At 34.4% G+C, this 18,486-nt stretch overlaps 5 protein-coding genes across 7 annotated transcripts; 2 read left to right on the top strand and 3 right to left on the bottom strand.

The window, feature by feature from the left end:
- Positions 1-558: 558 nt before the first annotated feature.
- Positions 559-2,520, bottom strand: LOC17882977 (uncharacterized protein At5g02240). The gene is made up of 7 exons (XM_023780794.1): positions 2,404-2,520; positions 1,809-2,080; positions 1,681-1,717; positions 1,474-1,571; positions 1,301-1,362; positions 966-1,089; positions 559-847 (listed from the first exon to the last, which is right to left on the bottom strand). Exons 1-7 carry the CDS (start codon positions 2,450-2,452, stop codon positions 728-730), a joined length of 762 nt encoding a protein of 253 aa, XP_023636562.1. The 5' UTR covers positions 2,453-2,520; the 3' UTR covers positions 559-727.
- A 776-nt stretch (positions 2,521-3,296) lies between these two features.
- On the bottom strand, positions 3,297-5,882 carry LOC17883774 (uncharacterized protein C24B11.05). The gene is made up of 8 exons (XM_006288346.2): positions 5,825-5,882; positions 4,868-4,931; positions 4,708-4,773; positions 4,499-4,596; positions 4,287-4,412; positions 3,915-4,184; positions 3,750-3,815; positions 3,297-3,663 (listed from the first exon to the last, which is right to left on the bottom strand). The coding sequence occupies exons 2-8, from the start codon at positions 4,926-4,928 to the stop codon at positions 3,508-3,510; spliced, it is 843 nt and encodes a 280-aa protein (XP_006288408.1). The 5' UTR covers positions 4,929-4,931; positions 5,825-5,882; the 3' UTR covers positions 3,297-3,507.
- An 8,403-nt stretch (positions 5,883-14,285) lies between these two features.
- Positions 14,286-14,721, top strand: LOC17883592 (cyclin-dependent protein kinase inhibitor SMR4). Its single transcript, XM_006288940.2, has one exon. The coding sequence runs from the start codon at positions 14,327-14,329 to the stop codon at positions 14,549-14,551; it is 225 nt and encodes a 74-aa protein (XP_006289002.1). The 5' UTR covers positions 14,286-14,326; the 3' UTR covers positions 14,552-14,721.
- LOC17884380 (protein FAR-RED-ELONGATED HYPOCOTYL 1-LIKE) lies at positions 14,573-18,300 on the bottom strand. 3 transcript variants are annotated; one of them, XR_002833534.1, is made up of 7 exons: positions 18,147-18,300; positions 17,023-17,504; positions 16,803-16,918; positions 16,058-16,196; positions 15,833-15,917; positions 15,141-15,464; positions 14,573-15,026 (listed from the first exon to the last, which is right to left on the bottom strand). XR_002833534.1 is itself a non-coding variant. In XM_006288630.2 (3 exons), exons 1-3 carry the CDS (start codon positions 18,188-18,190, stop codon positions 16,845-16,847), a joined length of 600 nt encoding a protein of 199 aa, XP_006288692.1. In that variant the 5' UTR covers positions 18,191-18,300; the 3' UTR covers positions 16,730-16,844. The 3 variants fall into 3 exon arrangements, 1 of the variants encoding a protein (XP_006288692.1); XR_002833533.1 differs by having other exon boundaries at positions 14,573-15,464; XM_006288630.2 differs by lacking the exons at positions 14,573-15,026; positions 15,141-15,464; positions 15,833-15,917; positions 16,058-16,196 and having other exon boundaries at positions 16,730-16,918.
- On the top strand, positions 15,489-16,609 carry LOC17881163. Its single transcript, XM_006290050.2, has one exon. It carries the CDS (start codon positions 15,894-15,896, stop codon positions 16,473-16,475), a length of 582 nt encoding a protein of 193 aa, XP_006290112.1. The 5' UTR covers positions 15,489-15,893; the 3' UTR covers positions 16,476-16,609.
- Positions 18,301-18,486: the final 186 nt, after the last annotated feature.

The following is an 18,486-nucleotide window of genomic DNA, read 5'->3' as shown; positions in this document are numbered from 1 at the left end:
TTTACGATAAGCCCGTTTAGAAGTTGTGAGCGATAATTGCTCTATTTAAGAGCACAAGTAAATTAAGAAAGCTTTTATTGGGTTGGGCCTTCAACCACATTGCTTTTTTTGGGCTTTTAATACTTGCCAATTAATTACTTGGAGATTGGACGGTTCTTGCTAAAAAGCAAGGAAAGTTACAGTTATGACTGTAAAATGAATTCTCCTCATGATCTGACGGTCAAGAATCATCGAGAATCCTTCCGATTGAGAGTATGTGAACATTTTTAGTAGACCATTAATACATTGTGATCGGACGGCTCTCGCTGAGTTTTAACCTCATACGCATCAGCTAATGGTTTTAAATTTTTTCCCCTAACGCCCATAAGATGATAAGAACAACAAAAAAGGAAATTAAGCGTAAATGTTTTGAAAAACGAAAATCACAAACAGCTACTTATGGAAAAGAAAAGTGGAAATTTACTAATGTTAAATTCTAATTACAATTCAGTTTTATATTATCTTTTCCGTTTCTTTTTTTTTTACATCAATTTTATCTTTCCCTCGGAATAAAGTAAATCATCAAACGTTCCCCATTGTTTAATTTTTATATTTTCAGACCCAACAGTTTCTTCGAATTGAAAATAACGTACTAATTATTATGGGCGTCTTTCAAATTGACCCCGGAGATATTATTTTTGAAGGTTTGGTACATTACGTCTCAAAAGTTCTTAATAGCAGCAAGGATCTAAAAACGAGACGTAACTTGAGAGAAGAGAGCCTTGAAGTCTTTGGTTGGAGTACTGGTTCCCTCTGGCTTTGAGCCAAGATCGAAAGCTTTGTTCTTGGCTTCCTCGAATAGCAATGCCTATACTTGTAAAGAAGAAATATCAAGATCCGAAATTAATTACATAAAAGGATTAAAGAACTAGAAGGGAGGATGCATGAGAAGATTTGATTAACTAAACATAGGCAGGTGAGTCGACCTGAATGCAGACTTCTGCAACATCAGCCCTAGGCACAGTTTTGGTGTCTGTCTTAAGAAGCTCATCATCTTTCCCAACTAGCAGCTCTCGTGCACCTCCTTCCTTATCTAGAAGTCCTCCAGCTCTAAGTTCACCAACAAACAAAGTTCGGAGTAAACAAGAATGTATATAATCAAGTAAAAACAGGCTCAAGGAGATCAAAGAAAACCATTCATTGACCCACGGAATAAAAAGCTGGATCAGTTACCAGGACAGCAATATAAGTGAAAGTTTCTTAAAAGCATTATAAAGGGTCTTCTCGTTTAAATAGACGCATTGTAAAGAATTTGTTTAACCTGATTATGGTGTAAGGAGTTCCAGAATCAGCAAGGTACTGCTCAGCTTTTCTCTTCCAAACCTGAATGGATATAAGGTTGCCAAATGTGAGCCACATAAGCCAAGTGTTGCTGGCCATATAAGTAACCATTCACAATTTGGAAAAGTAAAGACAAGAGAAATTTTCACCAACCAGTATATTCCCATTTCCAAGTTTGTTCAAAGGATGATCCTGATTGGTTCCACCCATTGACCCGACCAGGACAATATGCTTCACACCAGCAACCTTGGCTGTTCACAGAAGCTCACCAAAATTAAGCACTTTAACCCTTAACAAGACAAATGCAATGAAGCACACAAGAAACCAGTGAAAACGAAATGGAAAGAAAAGTGCACCAACCTGCATCAATTTGATTCTTCTGGCCAATCCAATCAACCTACATAGAATCAAAACTGTGTTAAACTGCAATGAACAAAAAAAGAAAATCAAGGTGAAATTCAAAGAAAAACTTTTAGATAGGTCAATACTTGTTCAGGATATTGTCCATCATCGAAAATGAACTCAGGTCTTCCACCTTTAGTGGGATCAAAACCTGGTTTCATTTTAGGCACAGCGCTAGTGAGAATCACAAGGGCATCGATCCCTTGAACCGCAGGGTTAATGCTATCAGCATCTGTTACATCCCCAATGAAAACATCAGCTTCTCCTCCAATTTTCTCTTTTCCGGCAGCAGTTCTAACTAAACCCTTTGCTACAAACTTGTCTGACCTCTCCTTCAGCTTCTTGTACACAATCTGGCCTATCAATTCCAAGAAAACAACCACAATTTTCATCACATGAAGGAATCTAAACAAAAATCATTCGAAAATAACAACTAAATTCGAGATTGGTTCAATTGATCATTACATGCATAAAACTCCACATCATGACGCGAATTTGAATTCCAAATAACAGCTACGACAAAGAGTCACACGTTTAACTCGTAAACCATAACCTCACTAACCCTAGAACTCTACAGAACCTCCAACATATTACGCGGTTTTATCAGTAAACCTAGCAGAACGAAAGAGAACTAAAATCAAAATCGAAAGCAACGAGATGATAAGATGAAGCAGTGATTACCTGTTCGGCCACTAGCGCCGGTAACGAGAACGGTGGAAAGATTCGCCATTGGAGAGGCTTGAGAAAGCTTAAGAGTTGTTTGCTAAACTTAAATATCTCTCTGAAAGCCATTAAAGAGAAAGAGCATGGGAAGAAGAATCAGTGTGTGAGCATTCATGACCGTCTGATTGTAATAGTTGTTTCTTGGTGAGGACGACACGCGTCCTCTTCTTATCGGTCTGTGACTGACACTCTTGTTAATCTCTTAATTGCATTTTTGGGCCCATCTACAATATCTCTTGTTCAGTAATGGGCCAGGTTTGTTATTTATGAGTCACACAAGCTATGACAATCGAGCATTTTGAGTATATAACTACGTGCCGTTTCCATAAACAAGTCGCCAAATAAACGACATGCTTTTCCCATGTGAAAGTTTTTTATGCCAAACTCTTTTCAAAAATGTTGACTTTTTCTATTGCTCTGTTTCGAAACAACTGTAATCGACATGTCAAATCTGTCCTGACTCCTGAGACTCAAAATATAATAATATAAAATAAAATACTTATATAAATAAAAACTACTCAGCTGAGGAACTTGTGATCTAAAAACAAATATAATATTTGATTAACTTAACATTTTTTTTGGTGGAACTTGATTAACTTAACATAATTAGTATCTTAAATACGACCATATAAACATTTTATAGTATATGGTGAAAAGTATATAGTTATCTGCTTCTTGTTTAATTTAATAATGCAATGTATGATCTGATTCTATGGTTTTCAAAGATATTAATAAATTAAAAGTTAGGCCAAATAAAAACAACTATTAATCTAAAATTATAAAAATGATTGTTTTTGGTTATATATGTAACGCTAAAACAAAACAAAAAGGTAATATTTAGTTCTAGATGATACCCGAATAATATTTTTATTTTTATTTCTCCTACAAAATACAAACTAGTAGATGGAATGGAACTTATTTCCTCATATTTTATTTAAACTTATAAACACAAGTCGAGAAAACAAAAACCAAAAATGACATTACGTCATTTGAAAAAAAAAGGAAAAACAAGAAATTGAAAATGACAGTGGTGGAAAATTAGGTACAAGGGCGAAAAGGCTCCTAAGCTGTAACAGATGTCTCAACGGCGACCTTGCCGGAATATCCAACATCCGACGACTTCCTGTCGGATTCCCATAACTCCGGTATGGCCTCTTTCAGGTTGTGAATGTTTTCCAACGCGTAATCAGCTCCTTTGACTTTGTTTGATTTACCAACCTGAAAACAACAAGCTCCAAAGTCAATTTCGAACCCAATATATTAAACTATTTGATTCCGGTTAGGTTAAATCGATTTTATCGTACCAGAACTGTGTGAAGACCAACGCGTTTTCCAGCTTGTACGTTTCGGACACTGTCCTCAAAGAACAGCTGCGACGATAAATAATAATATGAAACTCTGTCAGTTTTGTCCACGTTCTTGAAGATTCAGATTTTAAGTAAAGTTTTAAAAAATTCGGTTTGCTATACCGTTCGGTTAGGATCAATATTGGCGATTTCTAGAGCTCTCTCAATAGCAGATTCAGACGGTTTACACACAACAGGCGTTTTGGGAAGTGAGCCGACGGGTTCAGACCGGTCGAAATGTCCAGCGATATCAAAAATCTCGGGATCTTTAGACGCATCGGTTTTGTGCATCGTGTTAAGCGTTTCGAAACATATGATTCCTTCGAAACAGTCCTCCAATCCCAACTTCTTCAACGCCTTGGCCGCGTGAACTCTGTCCGCGTTCGTAAAGATCTGATTACGCGAATTAAAAACAAAATGTTGATTAATTTTCTGTTTAATCTATAGTATAGTGTATGGTAATAAACTATATAAAAATGTGATTGTGACACGTACGACTTTACGGAGAGGGAGGCTAAGCAAGAGACTGCGAAGAACAGGGTCGGGTTTAATGTTGTCGTACGGTAAACGACCGTGGACGAAGCTATGGTAGTCATCGTAGTCAAATTCATATCCGATCGCCTAGAGAACAAGGAGATGTAATTATTACAAAACTTTAATTTTTAAAAATGTAAATGATAGCTGAGGGATGATGATCGATCACGTACCCTAAGACCGGCCATTGTTGTTCCATAGTTCTTGTAGAGAAGATCAGACAATTCTACAATTTTGTCTTTCGGAATACCGAGTTTCTCGACCATATAATCTATCAAACCGGAAAAACAAGAAAACAGTTTGGAATTTTACTGTTAAAAAAAAAAAAAAAAAAAAAAACTGATTGTGACTTGTGAGATAAGAGAATCAGAGATATTATTACCTTTGATGTTTTTGCCGCATTCTCTAGCGATTCCGGTGCTAAGGGGATAAAGAGTATCGTCCAAATCTAAAGAGAAATTTTGATAAACCGGTCAATAAACTACTATTCGTGTGAGACAGTAAATCAAAAAGCATTTGGTTTAGTCGGGTTAAGTACGTACCAAACAAGAGACAGTCGTACATGTGCGACGTAGCAAGCCCGTACCGGTTCTCGAACTCCATTTTCTGAAACAATCGATTCGATCAGAGACGTGATAATTGGCACTTTAAAAAAGGGTGTTAATTCTGAATCACAGAGATTTTTTTTGCATGGATAATAATGACCGATTTGGATTTTTTCAGATCAGATTTGTACCTTTGAAACAAAAAACAGAAATAAATTTGTGTAAAAAAATGAATGGACAAAGTTGCTTATGTCCCAAGAAAGTGGGGATAAGATTTTTTTTCTAAAACGTGAACGGAGAGATTCAGAGAATTGGAACCACTAATTGACTCCTAATCATTTATTAGTACTACGTATACAGACAAATAATACGTATTGTATAGAACACGTGTGAGGAGTGGACAACCAAAATTAACTTGGGTACTATGCCTATGCAATATGCATGTATGTATTAACCAAAATTTTAGCAACTATCCCAACTAGAGATAATAAATTGAAAAGAAGAAAATAAAATGGTTTATTTTGGCTGATGGAGTAATCAATATATTAAACCGGTATTAGCCGAGTTTTGACCATCATTTGACTCCTTTGATTTCAAAAATAGCTGCGATCGGTTATGGATCCGGACCATCCGGTTAAATTTTTGGCTTGAGAGCTTAATAATTTTAGCTTTGATCAAGTAAATCCTTTTTTATATATAGAATTTGTTGTACAATTTGAACCAATTCAAGTTTAGTTTTTCAAGTAATACCATCACGAACAATTTTAGATAAATGTACGGAAAAGTAATGAATTTGCGACGATGAAACCGAAGAAACGCAAAATTCATCAGAGAAACAACAAAAAAAATGGGTAAAAAACGGCATGGAGTTCGTACGCAAAAGAAAGATCCGACGAAATGTTCATAAAAGTAAGAAAGAAACGGAAGAGATTAGAGTAGTCATTATGTATTTACCTTAAAGAAGAGAAGAGCGAAAGAAAGATGCAGCAGCAGCAGAGAGAGAGAGTGGGGAGGAGAGAGGGGAGGGATAGAGAGAGGCGACGAAGGGGTTTATATAGCAAACTCTCTCTGCCTCTTTTCCATCTTTAAAAGCTATTTTCCTTTTTTTTTAATTAATTAATTATTTGTTTGTCCAAAAAAAAAAATTAATTAATTAATTATTTGTATTTCTCCTCCTAACTACTTTTTTTTTTTGTTTAATTGAAATCCGCGTGCTTTCTAAGTTCTAACGTACAAGTCAAATTATGAAGGTGACTACGCTAATGCTTTTTTTCTTAATTTCTATAATGATTCTATTATATATGATCATCAATTTCTTTAATTTTCTACGAATATCGTATATGATGTCACACTTCATAATTCTCATGGAATTTTGAATTTTTTTTAGGTTGTTATATATATATATATATATATATGTTTCGTAAAAGAAAAAAACTCTACGAATTTTAAACATACTTGTATATTATTTATCTTCATATATCATCACTCTATACCTATAGAAAGGTGTTCTAGAAAGAAAATGATCAAGTAATGTTTTCCTAAATATAATTAGTTTTGGAGAATTAACACTTATACATGGGCGTTATTTCTCAAACCCAAGCTTGTCTTGTGTTATCTAGATATATCGAGAATTTACGTGACTGATTATTACATTTCCTCCCCTTTTGTAGAATTTACTAGGTTTTAACCCGCGCTACACCGCGGGACGATTGTTTTGACTAAAAACTATATATATATTTAAGTTATATTTGTTAATTTTATCATCTTTTTAGTGTTTAAGATTGTGTAACTGTATTTTTGATTGTTATTTTTATTACTTAACTCGCGGGATATTTTTTTATAACTCGTGGGACTAAAAAATTATGTTTAAGTTATATTTGTTATTTTTTTTGTTTTGTTAACCCGTAAGATAACCCGTAAGAAAATATAAAACTCAAACCCCGTTTTCCTGGAACGGTTCGTGACTGTCGCGTTGCTTCCGCGGGGCCATTCCGACTGGGGCAGGTATCGTGCTTCAGTGAGGAGGGCGTGCAGGACTCGAGTTGTCGAGTCCCTTCGAAGGAGTCAGGCGGGAACCACTCGATAGGTTCGGGTGTCCGTCGCTGATCGAGGATCAGGCTTAGAAGAAGGGATTAGGCCATCCCTGCACAAACTGGTCGTGATCTGGAGCCGATCACCTGATGAGCCCAAAGCAGGGCGAAACCAGTCGAAGATGGTCTGAGGCATGAAGGCTGACTCGATAATTAATGGCTATTATCGAGTGCCGCACGGTCTTCTGAAATAAGTCCGTGACAAGTGGTATCAGAGCCAGGCAACGTTGTGTGCTGTCTGCGCCTAGCGCCCGATACGAGACGGGTTGGCGGGGAGCCTCGTTCGGTGGCGTAACGATGGTCGAGGGCGAGGTGTCCGTAAAGACCAAGGCGTGGTGCCGAGTCATCGAATCGAGTGGGGATATGAGGTATCCCACAATACACAACGTACGATCAAGAGGATTCTCCCCGTGCACGAGGGCGTGCACATTGATGGGTGGGGGAGGATGTCACGCCCCGTTTTCCTGGAACGGTTCGTGACTGTCGCGTTGCTTCCGCGGGGCCATTCCGACTGGGGCAGGTATCGTGCTTCAGTGAGGAGGGCGTGCAGGACTCGAGTTGTCGAGTCCCTTCGGAGGAGTCAGGCGGGAACCACTCGATAGGTTCGGGTGTCCGTCGCTGATCGAGGATCATGCTTAGAAGAAGGGATTAGGCCATCCCTGCACAAACTGGTCGTGATCTGGAGCCGATCACCTAGTGAGCCCAAGACAGGGCGAAACCAGTCGAAGATGGTATGAGGCATGAAGGCTGACTCGATAATTAATGGCTATTATCAAGTGCCGCACGGTCTTCTGAAATAAGCCCGTGACATATACCTTGCTTCTTCTTCTTCATTATACTTTTTTTTTTTTTTTTTGCTTGGTCCAATAATTAATACTCTCAACTTTTGATACTTGGATTTTTGATTGTATAAATCTTAATCCAACACAAACCAAGTTGATTAACTTAACATCATTTATATTAGATTATATACGTTATCGAAAGTTGGGGGCATGAAGTTGTTATTATTATACATAATAATCAAAATAATTAATGGATAAATACGTGTATGTATAAAAATTCAATTATATGGTCGAAAGCTATAGTGATTTCAAGCTTTGTTTCGTTTCCATCAATAATTGTGTTTTCATTATTTAAACAAACGAAGATAGGATCAAAAGCCGATCCTATCTCTTTGGTTCCAATTATTGAGGAACTAAAAATCATTTAAACTTCTTTCTTTTGTCTTAATTATATGACTTTGTTGTGCGTCTAGCTTCCTAGACCCATGGACACCATATAATTTATGAACTTAAGCACATGTTGTTGAGACTCAAAATTTGGAATTTATGGACTCACTTTAATTATTTGTTTTCTGAATCTCATCAATAGATGTGAGTCTGTGACAATATACTCTTCTTGACTGTTTCGTCCGTGGATCGTCCATACATTATTAGCTTTCTCAAATTTGCTCACTAATCAGAGAAACAATTGTTTTGTGAATGGTAACGCACTCATCAGAAGTAAAAAAAAATTTTAAAAAATAAGTTCCGCGGCTAGAAAATAATTTAGTATTTTTGTTTTGAATGATGACTTTAAGCTGTAAAAAATAAAGTTTCTCAGTTTATATATACCTAGGAAATTAGTTAATTATATCTCTTGTTATAGAAGATTTTTTTTTGTTTTAGTTTGTTTTGAAAAACGTAATATGATGGACAAGCTCGGTTCATTAATTGTTGCATGCATGCAACCTTGAAGCTTCCACTTGTTAAAGCTTCCCACTCATGCTTCTGAGTCCCTCCACTTGGAGTAAGAACTTCATGCAACCTTTGAAGGCAACTTCCACTCATGTCTCTGAGTACTCCTCCACTTGGAGCAAGAACTTCTCGAAGATGGCCACGCGAAACACGAGCATGATCACATTTTATATAGTATTACTATGTTCAATTATTTTGTAACTTATTTATAATATTTACCATGATTAGCCACCTATCAATCACGAATCACCTCTGGTTAATTGGTTATTGGAATAGAAACAAATAAAAAGTGAAATATATATATCGTTGACAAATGAATGTGAACATATGTATGATGGTGATATAGTATTTAATGACATGTGCATCATGCTTCAAGTTTTCCATATTAAAATGCTTTTTATTTATTTCTGCCGTCCATACCGGTAGACATTTAAGTAAATTGAGTCTCTCAATAGTTAAAACTTAAAAGTTATAACTTTGGGGTACAATCCAATCTCGGTTTAGTTCGGTTACTTCGATCAAAATTATTTTGGTTTGACACAAGTGTTCATGCATTGGTCTATCTATTACGTGTCTTCCTTATACAAAGTTGCAACTTGCACGATTGTCCTGAAAGCAGATCGAACGAGATTTATTCCTCAATGGTTTATATTTTGATCTAAATTCTATTATATACAAACAATCCTTTCAAATATATATTACCGATCTTCATATAACGATATCTAATTCATATGTTATTAAATACCAGAAAAGATTTTTTTATGGAGAATAGTTTAACCTTTTACCAAAAAAGAAAAAAAGAATAAAACATAAAATATTTTTTGGGAATCATTTAAAGGTGTGAACCAAAAGATTCACATGTATCATTGCATCATAAGGTGTCCCCATGTAACTTAAAAAGCTTTCGAGATTCAAATATCCAATATAGTATGTATTATATATATCACCAGTTTTTTAAAATATGATGGTATATACGCAGGCATACTTAAAAAAAAAACTGTATCTATATCATGAAAATGCATTTATTTTACTAATCTATCACCAAAAAAAAAAAACAAAACAAAGCTAAACATGATTCAACTGACACAAATGGTAAAAAAATTAGTATCGCATTTCGCATACATCTATATTAACATTTTTGAACTACCTTTATTGTTCTACCCTTTTATTTTTAATTATTTGCAACCATAAACCCTTTCTTTTTCTTTAATTTTTGTAATTTGAGGGATTAAATTTGAAAAATAACTACAAACCTATACCTATTTCGATCACGCAATATAAGCACTGGAAATCCTCTAAAATCTATATTAATAACTACTGAATCTTACCTTAAATTGATCCCATTTTTTCATCCAATAAATTATAGATTACGATCATATTTACTCACTACTCAAATCTCGGCTACCAACTTCAATTCTGCAATTGTAGCCATTCTTGAATTGATATAATATATTATTGCCATATCTAAATATATGATTTTATTTACTAATCGTTTGATAATTAATACTACACCATTTTTGAAAGAATCACGATACCATGCTGATTTCTTGGCATTTTAACCAAGATATTATCAAAATACATTTTTTTATCAAGATTTGTAGAACGCATTTCTTGGCATTTTAATCAAAATACAGTTTAAGTTGTTTCCAAAAACCGAATAAGAACGCACATATTTACCTTTACAATCAAACATAACCACCAACGAAATCAAAACAAAACAGTCCCGATTTTAATGTTTATTCAATCAAAACTAATCACATCTAAATCAAGAATATTCTTTGATTTAATTTACTTTCTTTGTTTCTCACCAATTAGTATATACCCAAAGACATCTATAAATATCACCTAAAGTACAACCTTCAACACATCAGCATCTTAAAGAATTGTTATTTACTCTTTACCAAAAAAAAGAGAAGCAATTTTTATTTACTTCTTAGTTTTGGACGATGAAAATATATTTTTTGGTTAATTTTTCTATTTTGATTTTGTCGTCTCTACTATAGTTTGTTTATTTTTATTTTTTACTTTAGGGTGTGAAGATCTATCTTTAGTGAGGAGAATGATAATGTGAAGGATGGGGTGAATATATAGAAAAAGGTCGACTCAATGAAAAAGAATAGCATTAATTAAGTTTATGATCGACAAGGAGTGATATGTTGATGTGTTTGTATTTGTAGTTGAAATTTTTAATCTCTTTTGTACATTTATATTATTTCTTAGACATTACAAGTTTTTTTTAAAGTTTAAAGTGCTATACGGGAAAAATTTCTTGAATTTTAAATTTTCATATAAAGCATGTATTTATATGATAGGACGGGTTTGGATCGAGAGTAATATAAAATTTAAAATATCATGAAATTATTATATTATTATTTTTTTAGCACGATCAATATTAGTATATAAGACATATCAAATTAAGTTAAATCAGTTGTGTAAAACACAAATTTATTTCATGATGTACAACGGGTTAAATCCTAATTTATTATATTTTCTACTCATTATTTCACATATTACCTAGGTTTCTTTATAGAAGAATGCAAAACAAATTATATAATAGTATACTGCTGTTCAAATCATAAAATAAATAATCAAAATACATTACACAATCTTAAAAACTAAATAAAATAACAAACAAATACATTTTCAATTTCAATTTTTAGTTAAAAAATATTTCCGCGGTGTACCGCGGGTTAAAATCTAGTAAAAAGTTAAAACTGAACACAAAATAATCTTGCGTGGTAATGTGTAAGACTAATCAACAAAAATTTCAAACTTTCTCGAAATAGGTCTCACGCCCCAAGTTACACTAACACATTAGATCGCTCTAAGCTTTAATCCCAAAACTAATTTACTATAATAATTTTACATTATTTTTTTTTAATTTGTATATCTATTGAATTTTTTTTTTTTAAAAGATTTAACTTGGGAGTGTGTTTTTTTTTTTTTTTACCAAAATAAGCTAAGAGGTGAATATAACACACTAAAGTGCGAATCTGTCAGAGTATAACTATGTCATAAAAAATAAAAGTATATGTTAAAACATAGAAGAAGAAAATGAAATGGATCTACAAAGTGGCCAATATAATTGGGTACCTTTCGAAAAAGACACGAGAGTCGAAATTTAGGAGGAAACAACACAGCTGTTTGCAATTCAGCTTTTTCTTTCTTTTATTATAAAGTTTTTTTTTCAAAAAAAAAAATATTAAAAGTGGCAAATAATTGGACTCGTGGATCGTAGAGAAGAAATTACAAAAGAAAAATCAATAAACGCAAGTGTCCTAATTAGAAACTTTGGTAGCCTTTTAAAATGTTAGATATTTGTATGAAATTTCCTCTTAATTATATAGTTTAATGGTTTTTGGAATTACGTGTATAAAAAAAAATGTCACTTTGATTACAAGGATTTAGTTTATAAATTGGTGTTCCTGATTTTGACTTATTCTAACTCTTAGTATTATTTTCTTCGAACTGTTGCATTTATATCCAAAGCTTGCTAGTTGGCATTGATATTGACATCTCTGCTCTCTCCCTCTCTCTTTTTTTTCCCCCTAATTGTTATTTGATTATTTCTGAGTTTTAGGGTTGAATTTTTATATATTTTTAAGTTTTTCTTCCAGTTTTTTTTTGTACTTCTTAATTAACTCCAGTTAACCATAGATATCAAAACTAGCCTTGCCATGATATTTAACTATACAATAAAACATGAGAAAATAAACATTAAAAACATGTATATGCATAAATAGATATATAATCCCAATTCATGTATCCTAAATTCCACAGAAGAGTTAAAAACTAATTTTGGAAAATAAGTAGTCATTTTAGAACACAGCTAATTAAATATGTGTTAGTAGTACAACGATTTACGTTAAAGAAAATGGTTGATTACTGACAATTACAATATGTTTAAGAAATATATATTTTTCTTATTTGTCAAAATTTAGTTGATATTATTATAAGAAGACATCAACATGAGATGACCGTAGTATGTTATATCATGACTGATGTATGCAGAGTCATGTATGTAATAGGTTAAAAAGAAAAAATAATAATTAAAACAAGTATAACCCTTGTTTTTTTTTTTGGTCATCTTATATGTATAACTAGAGAATAGATTAAAAATAAACGCGTTATGGACTGTGAAATGAATTGCTAATGAACTTATTAATTGAAGTGCGACCTGCAACGTTATGTTGCTTATCGAATTATTATTAGTTTCTCATAATCATAAAGACCATGTAGAGTATATAGACCTAGAGAAATATGATAGGTTCTCAATGTTCACATATACGTTGACATTGACAAAAGTTGCAAGATTTTTTTTATTATCTTAACAAAGACCTGCAAACAACTATGTTTCCACATAAAATCTGTTGTTTGTATTTAAAATACTTAACAACAATACGTCTACTAAGAAACTACGTTGTAATTAAAATACTTAAACCCCTGTAATACGTCTAAGAAACTACGTTGTAATTTAAAACAACAGATTAATTCAGAACTTATCTGAGGACCAGCTTTAAGTTTTAACTGATGTTGAAACTAGAAGACCGAGTCAAATGGAAAAATGAGACCAGTAGTTTGAAAACAAAGACGGAACATGAGGCTGCATAGAAATAATGTCATCTCAATGATGGAGTTTAATTATACATCGCCGGAGCCACCAGATCTTCTAGGAGCTCTTTTCTCCGGCAGTGTTTATTTTCATTAGGTTGTTGATCGGATTGGGCCGGCTATGTTTTGTTTGGTTTATGGTTTATTCTTTGTGTTTTAATATATTAGTGGGCTTTTGTATTAGCCCAATGAACTTTTCTAGGTAGGTTGGACAATTTCATAAAATTTAGATTTTTGTAATTTTGTTTGTGCCGTCATGGGGTCATCCACACCATAAGCTAATTTATTTTTTGGCTTTGACTTTGTAAGTTGTAACGTAGTACTACTAGGAACGTACAATGAACATAAGACGAACCCAATGGCTCTCAGAGACTGGTCTTTCAACTCTTCATGTAAATCATGTGAATCTTCGATTCTTCTTCTGTGAACCCAATGTGCCTCCCACGTGATTTACTTCCAGAAGCTATGATTCAAACATAACCGGTTTCGATTTCGGTACGAACAGAAAAAGTTTTCGCTTTTTGTTTCCCGCCAAAAGGGACTTGATGCGCAAGTTCGCGCCGCCACTAACGGAAAAATAGATATATTATTAATTAAATAGATATTATAAAGAAATTTACCAAATAATGATGGTGGAGCGTCTGAAACGGTGCTGTGGGCTCACGCGTTACATAAATGGGGTGCTGCTACCCACTCATGTCTCACCACGTCACCAGATCCAGCTCACACCAAGCTGTTCGAAACACTCTCCACCGTCCGATTGATCTGAGAACAGCTTCGTGAGAAAGATTCCCGTTTTTTTTTGTTTTTTTGTTCTCCCACCCAAATTTCGAAATATTTTAAAGGGAAAAAAATCTAATTTTTCTGATTTTTAGTATTTTAATTTTATTTGATATATTATAAAAATGAAAAGATGTAACCGCCTCTTCTTCATTCATACTTCAAAATTTTGTTTTCCCTCTTTATAAGATTTCGAAATCGAGAGAAAGAGAGAGAATCGAAGAAAAAGAAGAAGAAGGATGGGAATGGAGGTAGCTGAGAGGACGACGGAGATGGTGGAGGACGGATGTACGACGCCGAGAAGCAGTATGTATAGGATTCCGGTGGCTTCTGTTTGTCCACCGCCGCCCAGGAAGAAATCGATGGTTTTGAGGAAACGAGATCCACCGAGAAACGGGTATTTTCAACCACCGGATCTGGAAGCTTTGTTCTACGCTCAGCCTCGACGAGAAGCTTGCGTTTAGATTCGAGATTTCTTTCTAGGCTTTTTTTTTTTTTTTTTGGTGGCTTTCTTCTTTCTCTGTAAATACATGTTTAGGATTTGCTTCTTAAGAGATTGAGGTTTCAGAGCGATGACTTTGTTTGTTTATCGAAATTGGAATTTACTAAATTGAAACTGAGATCTATTTTCCAAGTCTAATCTGTTGGCTTTGTGTTGTAGATCTATCATTGGTTTGAAGAGTTTTTTTTTTTTTTCCTTTTCAATTACAATTGTGGGATTCAGAAACTCTGAACAAGACAACATAAGAAAAAAAGCTTACAGAAAATTTGCAGATGACCACTGTAGTAATGTCTTCTTTTGCTCTGTTCTTTTCTTTTGGTAACAGTGTCTTAGCTTCCTGTTGTTCCATCATACATTTATACATGTTAAACTGTACTGTTCTCTTACGAGTTTGATCAGTGGTTGTTGTTGGTCTTTTGTGGTAGTTCCTTCGGAATCTGCAATTTAAATGGTGTAAGAATATCATCTTATTCAACTGGTGACACTAAAATCCTTGACTGTGGTAGATTTGTCTTTGATTCTTTGCTTTTGTTTTCATAAATTAGCTATACCTTTGTTGCTAACACACTCCACCTAGCAGAAGAAAGAATGTATAAGACCCTGCCTACTTAGTTTTATGATTGCTTTGGAATAGTATTGATCTATCCTTTGATGTAGCATGACCAGAAACTTGAATTTCCGGGGCTACGTACATAGATAGAGTCTTTAAACATGTACAAAGAAGGAAGGCCCTGTGACAGATGCAGAATAGCATTTGATATATGATGATGGACATGAAGAATCAACATATAATAGGACGTCGTGGTTGATTATTGTGTGCAGAGGGACTTGAATGAGAAGTAGTGACTTGCGCACAGTTAATAATCCAAGTCACTCTGCACACAATAACCAAAATTTAATTACAGATTTACACAACAATATCTTAAACTCATATACTGCGGATGTAATCTATGCATGCAGTGTGTAACAAAAAAGTTGTAATTCGACCTCCAAAGAAAAAAGTTTGATGATAGAAGACCGAGTCCTAGTTGTTTAATCCCGCTCTATTCGGATCGGTTATTTTTTTTTCAAATTATGCGGATATTCTCTTTGAGAGCTTATGGTTATCTTGTCTTCGTGTGTAAAATATTAATAAAACAAATTTGTAATATCAAATACCAAAATCTACTTGACGTCCCCGTGTAAACCCTATAATATATATATCTTCACATCACTCAATTGTATCATTAAAGTTATTTCGAACCTATCCTCCTCCTCCGTTCTTGATTTTCATAAGATCCGATCTCTCTTACGGCTGAGAAAATATGGGGATCATATCATCTAGGCATCTGAAAATTGAACACAGATCTCACGTTTCGTCAAGCACTTGGCGTCGATACGACGATTTCATGAAAGGAGGTCCTTGTAAAGAAGAATTCAGTCTTTTTCAAGATTGCGTGCATGAAGCTGAAAAGAAGAGGGAACTTACCGGTCCATGTTACCCGATTTTGGAGAAGTGTATGGAGGCTCACTCTGATTACTATCAGCCCATTCTTGAGTCAGATAAAGCTGCTGAGAAAATTCTGTACGAAGGCCTAATGAAAGCTTTCCTGCCGTTAACGGTTCCCCTAAATGAAATGAACGAAGACGCAAATAAGTTTATAACATTCATGGAAGGAGGTGATTGCAAAGAATCATTTACGGCTTTGAGGGTTAATTGCGATTTTACTGAGGAAGCTGGGAATAACAACGAAGATTTGTTCACTAAATGTGCGGGACTCTTTGGGACACTGCTTAAGTGCGTGGCCGATCACTCAGATTACTATCATTCAATTGTGTCTGTGACTAAAGCTACCGAAGAACATTTGGAGAAGGACCTAGAAGCTTTATTCTCGAAAGCAAGCTAAGAAATATGATTTAGAGGATTTTGGTTTTTTTTTATATATATATTATTATTTTTTCTTTTACTTTTTAAGAAAACTGAAACTTTTCCACCTCAATGAATACTCTTTCCTTTTTTTCTTCTTATGATTCTAGATGTCATAACTTTGTTGATGATGCCTATCAATGTTTCACTGAATGAACTTTGATTTTAAAAAAAAATCAAAGCACACACAAGATATTCTCACCTTTTGGATTATCATTTGTATGCAACATCGGGGACATGTAATGTTCTGATCTGGTTTATATGTTTTTAACAAGAAAACAAGGTGAAATATTTACATAAACATTACCGTGATTAGTGATACTGCTACATATGTAGGTTCATGTTGTTGTTACATCATAAGTGTTGAAAAGTACTGCTCAAACTCTTGATCAATGGTTGGTTTCGTGTTAGCTTCTTCGGAATCTGCAATCCGAATGGTGAAAGAATATCAAATATGAATCCCATACACAGTGTTGCAATGCATGAATCCCATAAATCATTACTCTTTTTAGCATTTCATTGGTTACCTTGGCTGCCGACACTCCACCTTGCAGAGGAAAGAATATATGATGCAACTGGATTCAGAACCTCTTGAAGATCTTCAACCGAAGTATCCGGACAAATGAATTCCATGAGAGTCAAGTCTTCAGCATCTTCTTGTGTTTTGTGATCAACTTTGGAACAGCACTGTTCTACGCTTGATGTAGCATAACAAGAACTAGAACTTCCGGATGAACAAATAGAGTCTTTAAACATGTAGACAGAAGGGCCTGTAATGGATGTAGAAGAGGAGGAGGCCTCATCGCTGGTTTTTGTGTCTTCCATGGCATAAGAGCATTCTGCATATTCTATACCTGATGATTGACATGAAGAATCAAGAAAAGAAGCTTGTTGTTCCAGACAAAAGTGTTTTGGTAGGGGTAACAAGTCTGATTCTTCACCACGCAGTTTTCTCTTTTTGCTCAAGTCTAGAGATTCCACAGCAATTATCATTGGATCGTTGATATCGCTGAAAGTAAATATGGTATAGTAAAGGCAAAGTCATTATTTTTCCATGAGATAAGAAGAAGAATAATACTCAACTCATATCCATAAAGGGTCATATTCACAATTACAACTATCCATAAAGTATCCACAAGGCCGTTTAACAAAAGACAGAACATTTATCATCAATACCACTGAGATGAAGAGAAAGTATCAGAAATCTTGCTAGTCCAGAATCTCAAATTAGGAAAGAGCAAAGATAAGCTATGCTCTTAAAGATTCAAGTGTTTTCAGCAATCAACAGGTTTGTAGTTGAAATACAAATCCTAAACACCAAACACATTTCATTTTAAAACACAGTGAGGAAAACTATCAAACACCTTACAGACACCATACTATATAGCTCATGAGGTTATATAACTCACAAAAGATGAAAACTTTCCGGAAACATATGAAAAGCAGAACACACAACACAAGAGAGTAGTATCTAGCTGAGGATTTGAGAAACGTGGAGTGATTTTTTCACATTCAAGATAAGATTCTTTGAGGATCAAGTTCTAATCTTTACATAAGATTCATCATATACAGTTGTTTTGAAAAAAAAAGGTTTTAAGTAAAAAGAAGATATTTGTGTGTTCGTGGGATGTGATTGAAAGAGGAAAAAAACCTATGATCCAGCGATGGACTACAACACACATCTGCATCATCCATGAATTCTGAAGATGCTACCAAGATTCCCTCCAAAGCCGAGAAATAATTTTGTTGTTGTTGTTGTTGTTGGTGATGACTGATGAAGTTGATGATGATGTTTCATTGTTTTGTGTCCGTCTGAATAATTTATTTAATTACATTAAAATGGTTTTGGTTTACAAGGAAGGAGAAAAGCAAATCCGTGTTCTCAACCAGAGGCGACTGCAAATCACGGGCCTGAGCTGGCGAGAGCCCATTGGATCATGAAAGAGGCCCGCACGTGTAACCGCGCGTGAGCTAAGCATATTTTAACGGAA

This window comes from Capsella rubella, unplaced genomic scaffold (genome assembly GCF_000375325.1).
Source record: "Capsella rubella cultivar Monte Gargano unplaced genomic scaffold, Caprub1_0 scaffold_6, whole genome shotgun sequence".
NCBI lineage: Eukaryota > Viridiplantae > Streptophyta > Magnoliopsida > Brassicales > Brassicaceae > Capsella > Capsella rubella.
This window is presented reverse-complemented; position numbering and strand designations above follow the sequence as displayed.

Bases quoted from the DNA above. Each gene is read 5' to 3' on its own strand.
- LOC17882977 (XM_023780794.1), bottom strand. From the start codon at position 2,452: ATGGCGAATCTTTCCACCGTTCTCGTTACCGGCGCTAGTGGCCGAACA. The intron at 1,572-1,680 runs GTTGGTGCACTT...TTCTGTGAACAG, and splicing joins GAAGAATCAAATTGATGCAG to CCAAGGTTGCTGGTGTGAAG. The intron at 1,363-1,473 runs GTTGGTGAAAAT...ATATCCATTCAG, and splicing joins TTGGAAATGGGAATATACTG to GTTTGGAAGAGAAAAGCTGA.
- LOC17883774 (XM_006288346.2), bottom strand. From the start codon at position 4,928: ATGGAGTTCGAGAACCGGTACGGGCTTGCTACGTCGCACATGTACGAC. The intron at 4,597-4,707 runs GTAATAATATCT...CCGGTTTGATAG, and splicing joins ATGCGGCAAAAACATCAAAG to ATTATATGGTCGAGAAACTC. The intron at 3,816-3,914 runs GTATAGCAAACC...TTATCGTCGCAG, and splicing joins ATATTGATCCTAACCGAACG to CTGTTCTTTGAGGACAGTGT.
- LOC17883592 (XM_006288940.2), top strand. From the start codon at position 14,327: ATGGGAATGGAGGTAGCTGAGAGGACGACGGAGATGGTGGAGGACGGA.
- LOC17881163 (XM_006290050.2), top strand. From the start codon at position 15,894: ATGGGGATCATATCATCTAGGCATCTGAAAATTGAACACAGATCTCAC.
- LOC17884380 (XM_006288630.2), bottom strand. From the start codon at position 18,190: ATGGATGATGCAGATGTGTGTTGTAGTCCATCGCTGGATCATAG. The intron at 17,505-18,146 runs GTTTTTTTCCTC...ATTTACTTTCAG, and splicing joins AGTCCATCGCTGGATCATAG to CGATATCAACGATCCAATGA. The intron at 16,919-17,022 runs GTAACCAATGAA...TTCGGATTGCAG, and splicing joins GTGGAGTGTCGGCAGCCAAG to ATTCCGAAGAAGCTAACACG.